Here is a 13565-nt window from a genome sequence, read left to right on the forward strand (position 1 = left end):
AAGTTGGAGGTAGTGATAAGGGACCAGGCCTAACCAATAGCAGAGCAGGGGGTGGAGTCCATCCAAGGTTGCCATCTGTCTGAAACAGCCGATTGTTTATCAGTGACCACAACCACTTTGAATAAAACGGTTATAGTACATGTTAACTCCTTACTATATTGGTCATCTGGGGAACATAACAGAATGCGAGGCAATCTCTATGACACAAGACTTTCTAGCCAAGTACACAGTTGCATGACAAAGACACATATGTATCCAATTCTGTTACACAACACTTACACAAGACAGCCAATTCACTAAAATGGTGAAAGGATCTTTGTGCAGTTTCAAATGACTCGAGCTGACACCTACCCAGGGGTTGGCCAGTAGTTGACACCCACACTCCTTCAGAGAAAAAGAAAAAAAAAAACAAACAAAAAAAAGTTTAGTCTGAGGACAAAAAAGCTCCATGGAATACAAAAAAAATAATGTATAAGTTGACCATTCAGAGAATCAAAAGTACAGACACAGTTATACGGTTAATGTTAAAACCAAAGGGTTTAGCATCTCTAGTTTCCGCCTAACTGTGACTTGTGTTGTTAATCTATAGCAGAATGAACCATGTGCCACCCTGGGATTCAGTCCCACTCACCCTGTGGCCCGTAGGTCTGTTGCCAGCCCTGAGCAGGCTGTGCCGTCCAACCATTAGCTGCACTCAAGATGCCTCTGGGTCCCCACTGGCCAGGGCCAAGCTGGCTGGGAGCTTTGCTGTCACGAGGTTCTGCCTTCTTCACTTCCACCTGGAAAAAGGACAAGGACGGGACATTTTGCAAGGCCCGTATATGGTCCCTGTAAATCCTTGTCTAATAAACCTGTCCTACCACTGTCATTTGACTTTAACATTTTTGGGGGCAGCTCAAAAACTTTCACTTTATTTCTATGGGATCAATGTAGGGCAGCTATGTATATTATTATTACTGTGTAGGTGAAAGAGCTGTAGAGCTATGTGTCTCAGGTACCAAACTACCAATACAACAATAATCTACGGTGGCTGAAGCAAAATTACAAATACATGTAAATGATGAACAGGCAATGCAAGTAGGAAAATCGGTCTCCAGATCAAAGCATTTGAGGATGTACCTGAGAAACATAAAATGTCATTTTCCTTGAATGAATTGCCCTATTATTTGATAAAGACTTCCAATGGAAGGTCAAGACTTACCTTTCTCCTGCTAACGCTTAAAGAATCTCATTTTGATTTAACTGAGAATTTTAGGGGGCAGGGACAGAATGGATGTAGAGAGATTTGTATCTCACATCTAACAAAATCACAGTAAGCATGCAGATAATCGAAATTAATTCTTTAAAGTTGAGTTTCAAAAAGTAATCTTCATACTGTGTCATATAAGTAATTTTTTTAGTAGAGCCCAACAAGCTGACAGAGGTTTACCCCAATATAACACAAACCAATGCTGATGGACACTTTGCATTCCAAAGCACAAGTACTGGAGCAGACTTCAAGATCAAGATGCCCCCCCCCCAATTGTTTCAGCTGTCATAATGAGATTGTCAAATGCATACAGTCTACCATATCCTGCCTATTTTTTATTGAATTTTTTTTTTTTTTTTTGGGTGAAACAAATTTCCTGATTTGGAGGAGTTAAGCAGTACGAGACTTCAGCTCATCCTTTTGTTACTTAGGGCTGTCGCCTTATGAGTACCAACTGTCCTCCAAAACCGTTGATGTTTGATTCCACCACAGAGAGAAACGCTAATTTTTTGCCCTGGTAAGAAATTTCTCCTTGTTGCAACCAGGCAAAGACATATCAGCAGAGAACCAAAGCGAAGAAACAGGCTTAGACTAAGGTGGAGCCAACCAGAAATAGACCGCGGGGTTGAGTTATTGGGGTCACCTTGCAGGAGGAAAACGAATCGCAAATTCCTCCCCGCTTTAAGGTGGTGCCACTTTCCCCGCCTCTACTCTTCCTTCTCTGTCGACCTAATTACACGCACACATTTCCCGCCATTGGCCCCCACCACTGTCGCGAGTGCAGCTACCTGGGTACTTCTCCCGGGGGCATCGGCAGCTATGCGTGATGGATACTGTAACGCATGTACAGTCCCCAACAGCAGAGCAGGGATCTGTCCCACAGTTTGATGTGTTCCAATTTCTAATTTTGTAACACATATCTCCCCAGCCGCCCTTCAAGTCCCAGCGCCAGGTAATGTCAACTCAAGAACAATGGCTCAAGTCAAGCCTTGGTTCCTGCAGAAAACCAGGGCAAAGTCACGGCGAGCTGCTGCTGGTGGTGAATGTGCAGATAGGGCAGGGTTCTTTATTTAAGGTATAGAATGCAGCTCAACTGTTTTAATGTGGTCCTCAGGAGGTAAGTTATGAAAACCTCACATAGCCCTATATGCTGATGTGCATGTGGGCAATCAGCAGCCATAATTCCACCATGTTCCAGACTCATTTACAAAATAATAAAAAAAAAGTTATCTAGCCATACAAAGACAAAAGCAAGGACTACTTCATGAGCTCAAGATGGCTTACGGGGATAAAAGTTCCAAGATGTTTGGTCACTCTTTGTATACCTAAAATTACTGCTGCATGGATGGAGGTCAGGAGAGAAGTTTCACAAGGCTCTCCCCCTGGTATCTGTGGAACTGTGGCTTTTGGCAGCCAATTATAAAATGTCTCCACTGGGAGGGAGAAATGAATAAAGCGTTCATAACTGCCTTTTAAAGACCTTGTATCTGGACTGATCCTAACCAGAAATTCTCGACACAGTATTTGCAAATAATTTTTCAGATTTGTTTTATCCTACTTAGTTGCCATATAAGTGAGGTGTACCATTTTGTACATTAACACCAGCAATTCTGTAACCAACACCTAACCCATAACTATCTGAACAGTCCTAATACTGCAATCCCCACCCATCTGGGCCAAATCGGGAATAAGACAAACAGCAAAACCCCAATGCAAATATTATGTGCCCCCAGTTTTATCCTAACCAGTAGTTGTTTGTCCACATAGACCGACACAGTATGGAGATTCTTTAACTGAGGTCACTTGGTTGAGATCTTTTTTTTTAACTTTCAAAACATGTTGACGGGTAACTCAAAAAAAATTAAGTGACCTGTTGACAAAATAAAAAGGAAAAGAAACAGAACTGAGAGAAGACCAATCCTTTGGGTGATTTCTTTAAAGCAAATTCTTTGCCTAATTCAAGACAAATTACGTCTTATCAGTTATTGTCTCTGATAAGTAACCCATTCATCTCAAAGTATGAGAATGGCATCATTTTAAAGCAAGACAATGTATTTTAGACAACCCAAAGGAGAAGTCAATTTAAACAAAGCCTTGGGCGACTATAGAAACTTCAAAACTTTTTTTTTCCCAGATGAGGGAGTCTTACATGAGAAAGCCTATAAAACCCACAGCAAAGCGGGGGAATTCAAAGTTATAAAAGGTTGATAATTGGAGACAATGAAAATGGTGGTGTAGGTAAAAAATCTACAAAAATCATCATCTTAGTCTTGTCTTGATGACATGACCCCAAAACGATTGGATGGCCAATAATAATTTAGAGAAACCGCTAAAAACTTTCAAACTCGACTTGTCGCCCAAGCCTCCGTTTGATCTTGAGGGTAAAATAAAACTACAACTACACACTTTTTTGCCCATGATGTCGTGAAAATGCATGTTGACAGCCTGGTCCACTGATTGTTCGGCCTCGAAAGTAATAAATCCAAAACCTAGCCAATGACCAAGAGTGAATCAAGGTAGCAGGGGGTTGTGACAACACAAGATGAAGAACAGTATTGGGCTTCAGCAGACTGAGGATCCGTCAAGACCGAGCTAGATGCTGCTGGGGTTCGGATGATGTTGCAGGCTTGCAGTACAACACAAGTCCAACATTTGGGCCTGAGGGACCAAGGGAAACTTTAAACAATCCATGTTTGTAACACATACAGGCCTGTTTTTTTTTGTTTTTTTTTTAAATCCTTATAAAAGCAGCAAAATATTCAGTGAGTATGACAATAAAAGGGCTTATCAACTATTGTTAAATGTTAATGACAGGTGCAGTAATATTGAAATGTCATTTAAAAGGGGGATAAAACAGTCTATGTTCTATGCTCCTACAAAGCTAAGCAAGTATTGACTATATATATATATATATATATATATATATATATATATATATAAATATTGATAGATGCCAATTGGACTAATACTAGGTTGCATTACTTCATGCTGTTTCATCCAAACCCCGCCTTGATCTGTCCCTTGGAATATTGCTGTGCAGCACACACTGGCAGCAGCCGTTGTTAATGCAGAACAAAAAATATGGAGAAACAGAAATTGTACAGTCTCTAAAGCTTTTACACAGCTTTTCCAAATATGGTATATATATTACACTTCTGAGTCAGCCGGGATAAGCCTAACATGTAAAGTTAAAATATCGCTAACAACAGTAAAACAAAGATAAAGGCCATTTACTGGTTTTCCAAAGTGTTACTGATGTTGCTTAAGAGAATTCATGGGGAGGATTCAAAGTTCTCATCATCCAGACTACCCTAATCAACAGTGAGAAGTCGAAACATCCAAGGACGCTCAATAAGGTTTAGCTATTACAACCTGTTAGCAATGCCTGGTTAACACAGGACCCAGAGGGCTATGTCATCTGACTGTCTTTTGGAAAATGAAGTCTTTTCAGATCAGCAGTCTGCAGTGTAGCCCTACTGCAGTGGTCCACTTTCAATTTGATTAACTTTTCTGTGGCAGAACTGGGTTGTGAGCACATCACTACTTGGGGACCTAACCTGATTCTGATTAAACGTCCTACGAGACAGATTTCTGAAACTTCAAATATCATGCCAAGCAATCCCATAACTGGTGATCTATTGCTATTAATACCATCTATCAATGACCTGCCCCTAATCTTAATTTAAGACAAAGTTAGCATCTATGAGTGAATCACATATCTTGGAAACTTCAAAATATCAGGTACACTGGTATATCTGTTATAGAGATACAATTCTGGTACATCCCAGAGACACTTGAGTTCAACGTTGAACAGTATCCACTATTTGGACATCTGCAATCTCCAAAATATTTCTGTTTATAAGTGTAATCACCTGCACTGCCTAAATACTGACCATTCAACATCAGGTAATTTCTCCCTCCAAACAATTCTATGGCCTTTTAGAAATTAAATTGAGTTGCCATTACTCACAAAACTTCAAAGCAAACTCTTTCAAAACATTCTCCATCTAACAGCTATAACTGGACTTGTATCTGGTAATATGATGGAACTTTGTGTACACCCCATTAGAGCAAAGTGAAAAAATTTGGGGCTTTTCCATTTGGCCTGTACCTCTGTGGTACCAGTCAATGCAAAATAACCTAAAGGAGAGAAGACAAATCTTAGGAGACACCGTTAATCACTTTCAAACCATTCACAAGAAAAAGGGATAGAGGAAAGAAAAATAGAAAGGGCTTACTTACAAAAACACTTAACTTTCTAATTAAGGGAAAACACATACTAAGCCATTTAAGATATATGCATCAAACATGACTAAATCAAAATAAATAAAACTTACTCCAACATTGATTGTTTTTTAATAAAGACAACTGTTAACACTATTGTACATCATGTTATGGTTGTTACTGGTGCAATACATCAAGTTGAATTCCAATGTCAAACTATTCTGGTTTTCTCCCAAAGGACAGTGATTGGGGTTTGAAGGGAGGAAGTACACTATGTGGGTCAACAATAACTGCATAAAGGTTTTGTAGCGAGTTCAGATCCAACTGCCCTGACTACTGTCCTGCTTGGGTAGAACATGGCGTGTACACTGCCAGAGTTAAGGGTTCCATTCCCTGTGTAGCTCAATGTGTGCTGCATAGCACTAACACTGCAATAGACCAGGGTTTGATTGCCACTTTGGCCTGCCGTAACGCACTAAATGTTCTGGAATGCTCTTTGGATAAAAGCAAGACAACGGACTTAAGCTTGCAAAGGACATGAAAAACCATTCATAATTCTGTCATTCTAGTGAAAGCAATCCTAAAATGTTGTGAACATCTACAATGTCTGAAACACCAGCATCTTTAAAATTTTGCAAAACAATGGAACCAAATTTATTCATTCTAAGTAGGTCATGAAAAAAATCAATTATCCTTATTTATTTTTTTGAATCAAACACAGACAAAGCCACCAGATATCTAATGTGAAATATTCATGAGCTCTTCCTTGCACTGCTAGCCAGCCTTATTAACATTTGTTTGTTATACATGATCAGGTTAACTATGCCACTTAAGACTAGAATAGGACTTTTTTTCTAACAAAAACAGACTCAATCTGCCTAACGAGGACATGAGAGACACTGTAAAGGCTCAAACTTGGACATGAAATAATGGTGCGCCTTAAGGCGCAACATGGCAACTTAAATCCCTGTCTGGTCCTCAGCTGTATGGTACATTTTGCAATTTAATTTCTATTCCAATTGGTTTTGTTTGATGTTCTTATTGCATTTATAGCCATTATATGACCCGTTTTGTGTGTCTATCGTAAACCTGGTTGAAAAAAATAAATTCCTCTTATGGGAAAATTAGGTTTTGGGTTGAACTGAATTGAATAACTGAACGAATGTTACTTTTTCCCCCTCTTTGGGCCAGAATAGTTTGTCAGAGGATTTAAGATGGTGAGGTATGGAGAGAGGAGAAAGGGGGGGGGGGGGGAAACACAGGATCAGCTTTTACCTCGGGGCCGCTGCTTCTCTGCATCATAGATCATTACCACCTCTGTGACCTTGAATAGGACAAAGGAAAACATTGGCTCCATTTAGAATACCAGGGACAAACAGGACCCAATCCTTTTTCCATTCATTAAGCTCTATATCAATTTAAACACTTTATTAATTGCCATTGCATATACTCAGCCCACATATCCATAGCACTTCGTTTATTGTAAAAAAATTGACCCTGCTCAATGTCACATTCATTCAAGCAGTCTTTATGACAATATGAACTGGCTTGCATGGTGCACACAGCAGTACTCACCACTCCAAATCTATTGAAATAGTCCCTGAGTTCAGGCTCGCCACAGCTATGGGGGATTCCGCCTACAAATATCTTCTTTGATTTATTGCTATCGGCTTTGCTGCCCTTCTGGAAGAAAACAGGGAGTGTATGGATTTCAGGGTCTGTTAAAGGATCACACTGGGAGGGAGCCATTTAGCCATCATGTAGTCAGACAGCGCAGAAGAAATTAGGTTCTCTTGCCCCGGGGTATAATTCTTAACATGTCGTGTCAATGCAAACACTAGTCTCCACGGATCAGAGAGCACTGGTGCCTCCACTTATTCTGAATTGCAGAACGTTTCAGCATCGTTGCCTACTGCACTTATACGCTGCAGTGTCTAGAGGTTGCTCACTCAAACATTAACTTTTTACAAACTACATCCATTTCATTAGTTAAATCTTGATGCAGTAGCAATGTGAATTCAAGTAAGTGAGGAGACTCCCTGTGGCAGACAAGAGGCCTCATTTACAAAGTTTGACAGCATGTAAATTTTTGTTTAGTTAAAACAAAAAATTGCTCCAGCTGAGTTCTAGAGTTCACAGCATGCAAGGCTCAGCACCAAGTTCGTTATATTAATTTCATTTTGGAAACAATCATACCTGGTCTTAGTTGAAGTCACTATTTTTACAAATGAGGCTCAGGGGGCCCTTTTAAAAAAGTAGAGTATATCTACAGAGATACTGACAGCTGGTACACTGTTTCACTAGAGGACACATGTAGCCTGGCCTGAGCAGATCCTCCTTACCCAGCCTTCCTTCGTTCGAGGTTTTTCAGGTTGCATTCCTCTGGGAGTACATGGCTTGGGGTCAATCTGACAGCAGACAGGGATGGAAAGAATAAAAGAGAGAAAAAGAGGGAACATTTGACCTTAGCCCTAAATAAAAAGCACCTTCAAATGTTCTTCAATGAACCTAATGCATTTTCTTTCTGCACATGGCAGGGCAACTTAAATACTATACACATTCATTAAACTGAATGCATGAAAAAATACCAGAAAAGTTTTACTCTAACTAAGTAGCATTTTTGTTATTCTCTGTCATTATTTTAATGCACCATCAAGCACTTTATGAAACGTGTTATACAAATAAAATGTATTGTTCTAAATGTATAAATACAATTGTGTGCTCTTCAAGGCCCTTTCCAACAGAGAAACGGAAGCAACATCCCCTTCATGGTGCACAGACACTAGAACAGTCAATTAAGAGGGCAACTGATAGATTAACAATGATTTTGTGCCATAAAAATCAATTGTTAGTTATCTTAACAAGACTTAACAGATACAGCCACTTTTGTTAATTTGACTTTGAACAGGTAAGTCTCTTTGGGCAAACACGTCAATCCTGAAAAATTGCTGTACTTGTTTGCGTTTGCTGTGAGCAGGTACAACCACATGCAATACCATGCTTCTCCATAATTACCTTCAAACTACTTTGGACTCTAAAATATTAGGCTATATGTGATCGCTAACACAAAGAACAAACAGTGTACTCACATTTCTGCCATCAAGATTATGAGGCTTGGTCTCCAACACTGTCCGTACACAGTTGGGATCTTTGAATTTGACAAACCCAAAGCCTCGCGACTGATTTGTTGTTTTATCCTTCATGATGACACAATCGACCACTTCCCCATACTGCGAAAAATAGTTTCTTAAGGTTTCTGAGAAGAGAAATGTATAGTTAAATTATTGTTCAAATTGATAACTCAACATTGCTACAAGAGACCATACAAAATTGAAATCAAATCACACCTAATTTCCTTCCTAAATACAAACAATTGTGGCCCTCATGTTGAGAATCTATGACCGTAGAGCTATCATGAGTAACTTGATTAACTCAATTACACAAAGTCCTTGATTACAATTTACTGCCTCCTTCATATCTTTATGCATGTTTAAACATGCCTGACCATGCAAAACGACCATGTAGGACAGCAAGGAGCTCAGACAGTCATTACTGCTGTACAACAGTAATGACTGAGCTCCATTTTCTCAATTGAGAAAATTATCTCAAGGGAGAAAATGGAGGGATGCAAAGATGAACAAAAGAAGGGGCAGGGATTTTTTTTTTAAAAGGGGGGGCAGAAAATGTCCAAAGTCTGGGGCCCATTTCCAACTTCTGTAAAATATGAATAAGATGCGGTGGTCTGCAAGTATTGCAAAACTGAATTTAGTACTGGGAGACTTGGAAGATATTGTCAAGATTAATTATATAGAATTTAACATGACAGATATCACAATATCTGCTTACATATGCAAAAATGCCATGTTTTAAGAATTCAACTGAGGTTCATCATAATTAACTGTTTGATAATGTGAAGTATAATCATACTAAAATGGAAGGAATGTCTTTGCCGCTGTCTTTCGATTTTCTCGACAATCATTCCTCCAATAAACTTCACACTTAGCGGGTATATTAATGAGGACCAAAAGTGCAGTGTCGAGCGTGAAGTTGTTTGGATGAACAGAGCAGCAAGCTAATCAGGCTAAGGTTATCATGCTATACGTTCGTGCCAAACGAATAGATGTTATGACATTACACGTGATAGACGCAATGACATTGTGAGTATAAATACTGCAGTTCAACCGTTCCCACACTCAGATTACAAATTTCCACAGCAGGCGCAAGTTCATAGGAGAATTTACTGAAGTGCTGAGTGAAGAAAAGAAGGCAGAAACATTCTTCCCGTAGTGACCAGACTAACAGCACCACTCTGCCATTGCAACCCATATCGTGGTCGGAGGGGGGATTTCACCAGAATGGGCACTGCCTTAGTATCAAATCAAAACTAGATTTCAAAATACTTTTGTTAGAAATCTTAGGTAATAGATTTCCCTTTTTACAAATGTAGATAAAACTGCGTACCATAATATAAGAATATCCAAATTTCATCCTGACACTGTCATTTAAAGATGATTAACAATGGCATTGAATTATTGCCCTGCCCTACCCAAACGTGTTTACCATAACAGCACAATGACCATACTGCAGGGCCTCAACAAAGACCATGCAAATCCTGCCTACAAATTTATAATTTTATTTGACTGGTACCTTTTTGTACACTCAAGATCACCTTACATTGAAAAATGTAATAAAACAGGGTCAACATAAGAACATCGACCAGAAACCAGAGTGTAAATTGTAGGCCAGAGTATATCTTACTTTACGGTTTTGTTCTTAAAACACTTTACTTTTTTTTATCCAATTAGCTTGATTAATCATCTGAAAAACCACTATATTATTTGCTTACCAAAATACTAATTAGTGACCACCCGACATGACTATCACAACTATGTATGCATTAAAAAAAATGCAGGTTGCATATTAGCAATACAACCAGAGCTAGGATTGGGATGGGAAGAACCCTGGGATGAAAAACCAGACATGACTGCTCCATATAACTAAAGGAACAATAAGGACACATTCAGAGTAGCCTGATGACCTACACTGGGTCTTATGGTACAATAGTGGAATGATGTACACTGTTCAATATGTGGTGGTGTTTCAGGTGAATCAGTTCAGTCGCAGAAATAAAGACACTCCTCAAGAGTCAACAGAATGCTGTACCACTGTCCTCTGCACATGGCAGCATATATACTATACAAATGATTTAATGCCTGTACACACCCTTAGAGGCACAGCCTGCAAGTTTCAACAAATGAGGAGTCACTTTGGAGTGAATTCTGGTAATTGTGTTTCCTCCACATCGCTGGAAAGCCCCTGGAGGGTGAAATCACTGAAGGAATAAGTGCAAAGATACATGGTGCTATGGCCACCAACTGTAATATCAAAGCACTGTCAGACAAGCCTGGTGATACACACACTGGTCAATCAAGCATGAGTTGGTGAATGGCTGTGAATGCCCAGGGCTACAGTCAAGCCTATCTCTGGAATGAGAGTACTAACAAAGCTAAACTGAAAATAATATCTTAGCTTCTGTTAAACTGGTTCTCTATGTGAAGACAGTCTGTGAGCTATACTTCTGACTTTACAATTCAGAGCTAGTATCAAGCATCTGCACAATGCACCTACTTAACACTTTGTGTCCATCTGCTTATCAGCCTTATGCAAACTGTCTAGACACAATTTAAGAAACGCTCGACTGATACTAACGAATACTCACTCGGATAACAGAATAAATGGCGATTAGAATGACGCTCCAGTCTAACAACGTATCCCTGCACCTCCAAAAATGTCAAAGACATGGCAAAGAGAGCACCTGACTGATATCCACATGGATACAAACCTCTTTTTTTTAGATTTTAGAGTGAACTCACCTTGTGTAGTACTCCAGTCCAAGCCACCCACAAAAAGTTTCCTTAAAATTAATAAACAACACCGTTAGTCATAACGTACCTTTTTAAATCGCTTTACATAGAGAGCTCATGCCACTACCAAACGCAAGTGACAAAATGACGCAAGTGACAAAATGATGAGGAGGGCATGTTAAAGTGGTATACCATAACACAAGGACACACAACAACTGATCTCCTAACAATCTAATGGAGATTTTAGAATACAGTCCTGCCGTGATGACAAACGTTAGGAGCTGACTGAGCAGCCAGCCAACTAGTTTCAGCTACAACTATTACACAACAGCCAACAACGACTCGATTCCTGCGAAAGCTGATGCGGCACGGCAGCAAACAGTCAGGGCAGCTCTCCAGACAGACTAGCGGTATTTCATAGAGGTAGCCCGTGGATGTCATTCTTTTGATAAAAACAATAAGAGTGACTTGTTTAGGTCTCAACAATACAGGTCTTTTTAAGGATGCTGCTGCCACGTACCCCAAATCATCACAGCGATTAGCATTTAGCGAGCTAATAGTTTAAACTCGGCGGACAAAGTGACTCGGGCAAGCCACAACGTCCCAATTCAGTCTCTCCTGCTACACAAGTTCGACGAGATGCTGGCCGAGACAGAAGTTTAACGTCAGCGTTAACGTGGGCTTGCCCAGTCGGGTAGCTAGCAAGTTTGTGTAACGTTAGGTCCGATTTAAGATCACGTTCCCCCCCGTTGTAAATGCAGGGACTACGACACGGAGTGGCGCGTTGTCGCGGTGCGGACAGAGACCGCTGCCCCCGCCACAGTGCCCGCTAAATGCCCTCGCACCGGCACATTCAGGAAGCGACTTTCGCTTCGATCAGCTTGCTTGGCTAGCGTTAGCTCACCGAGAGCTCCCTGCAAAAAATATATATATATATATATATATATATATATACATAACGACAAAGTAATGACATTTCCACACATTTGCTTTTGCGACGGCGTTGTGGATAACTTCGCTAAATCGGCAATTCATTGCCCACGGCAGAACTCGTAACTTCTAAGCTCACTTGATTATTAGTTGCACTTTTAGTCGTCTTTCCCCAGGCTAGCTCGACTGCTAACAGCACCGCGCTCGCTGCATTAGCTCGCCAGCTAATGGTAGCCGTCAAATGACAGCTAAGATGACCGCATGCCAACTGTGCAAGTTACGGCTCAGTTGAAATGTCCCCGCTTTCGTAACGACATGCTTTTTTGATTCAGTTTGTCTTACCCGACTTCATCTCCGGCCAAGTTGTTATTCATTTCTGAGGCTAAAAAGGGGACTGAGCGAGCTGTAACCGGTTAATCACTTAAAGCACAACCCCTCTACAGACTGAGAGCCGGGGAAGGTCACTCCGCTTTTTGGTTCAAACTGTTCTGCGCAATGACGACGTGTTTGCCACGGGGCCCCCTGCAGGGGCCTGAAGGATTTAAAGGAATATGACAACCAAACTATTGGGACTCTATTTTCTTTTGACTTCAAGTAAAAAAAAAAAAAAAAAAAAAAGGTATGCTTAGAAAATAGAGCTACATTTACAATTACTCATTTGGCAGAATTTTATCCACAGTAATTTACGAGTCAGCAATCAGCAGACATATTTGAGTGTTACCAACTGGCATCACAGAGCGCTACATAGTAATCATATTATAGCCAAGAGTGCATTTCATGTCGGAACATTTGTATAAGCGAACCTAAGAATAGAAAAATCAAAGTACAAAGTGGATTTACATTACCACATATCGCTGCAACAGTCATTATAGTCGTAAGAACATAAAAGGTCAAGTGCAGGTGTAAGGAAGAGCACTTCATTACTAGCGTAAACTACTAATAAGACACGTTAGCCAATAGCTAGCGAGTCTGACCCTTTAGCCGAGCGGTTAGTGATGTCGCCTTGTGGTGCAGTACACGTCGTATCGAATCCTGCACCGGGCAAGAAAATAACCGGTTACACTAGCGACTGGCAGCGTTGGTCTTGTAAATATTACACAACTGGGTTTTTGTATTATAGCACTTTTAACAAACAACTTAACTATGCACTTTAATAATGGCACTTTGCACTTTGGTAACGACATTTGTACTTTATTAGCAAGATTTGCACAGCATATTTTGCACATTGCATATTTGCACATTGTCTAACATATTTATTGACTATTTATTGTATCAAATCCGCTGTGGCGACCCCTGAG

At 40.2% G+C, this 13565-nt stretch overlaps 1 protein-coding gene across 6 annotated transcripts in view; it reads right to left on the bottom strand.

Annotated features, from left to right (window-relative positions):
• Positions 1-12705, bottom strand: part of dazap1 (DAZ associated protein 1) — a 30319-nt gene extending 17614 nt beyond the window's left edge. For 3 of the 6 annotated variants that reach the window (XM_056276460.1, XM_056276463.1, XM_056276462.1), the window contains exons 1-9: positions 12610-12705; positions 11347-11387; positions 8563-8729; positions 7816-7881; positions 7049-7156; positions 6749-6797; positions 3656-3738; positions 632-779; positions 352-384 (exon numbers count right to left, since the gene is read on the bottom strand). In XM_056276460.1, the coding sequence (XP_056132435.1) occupies positions 352-384; positions 632-779; positions 3656-3738; positions 6749-6797; positions 7049-7156; positions 7816-7881; positions 8563-8729; positions 11347-11387; positions 12610-12641 (727 nt within the window). In that variant the 5' untranslated portion in view covers positions 12642-12705. Of the gene's footprint in view, positions 1-279; positions 385-631; positions 780-3655; positions 3739-6748; positions 6798-7048; positions 7157-7815; positions 7882-8562; positions 8730-11346; positions 11388-12609 lie in introns of all 6 variants that reach the window. The other 3 variants (XM_056276458.1, XM_056276461.1, XM_056276459.1) reach the window with 2 other exon arrangements.
• Between the last annotated feature and the right edge of the window lie 860 nt (positions 12706-13565).

This window comes from Lampris incognitus, chromosome 3 (assembly GCF_029633865.1).
Source record: "Lampris incognitus isolate fLamInc1 chromosome 3, fLamInc1.hap2, whole genome shotgun sequence".
Classification (NCBI taxonomy): domain Eukaryota; kingdom Metazoa; phylum Chordata; class Actinopteri; order Lampriformes; family Lampridae; genus Lampris; species Lampris incognitus.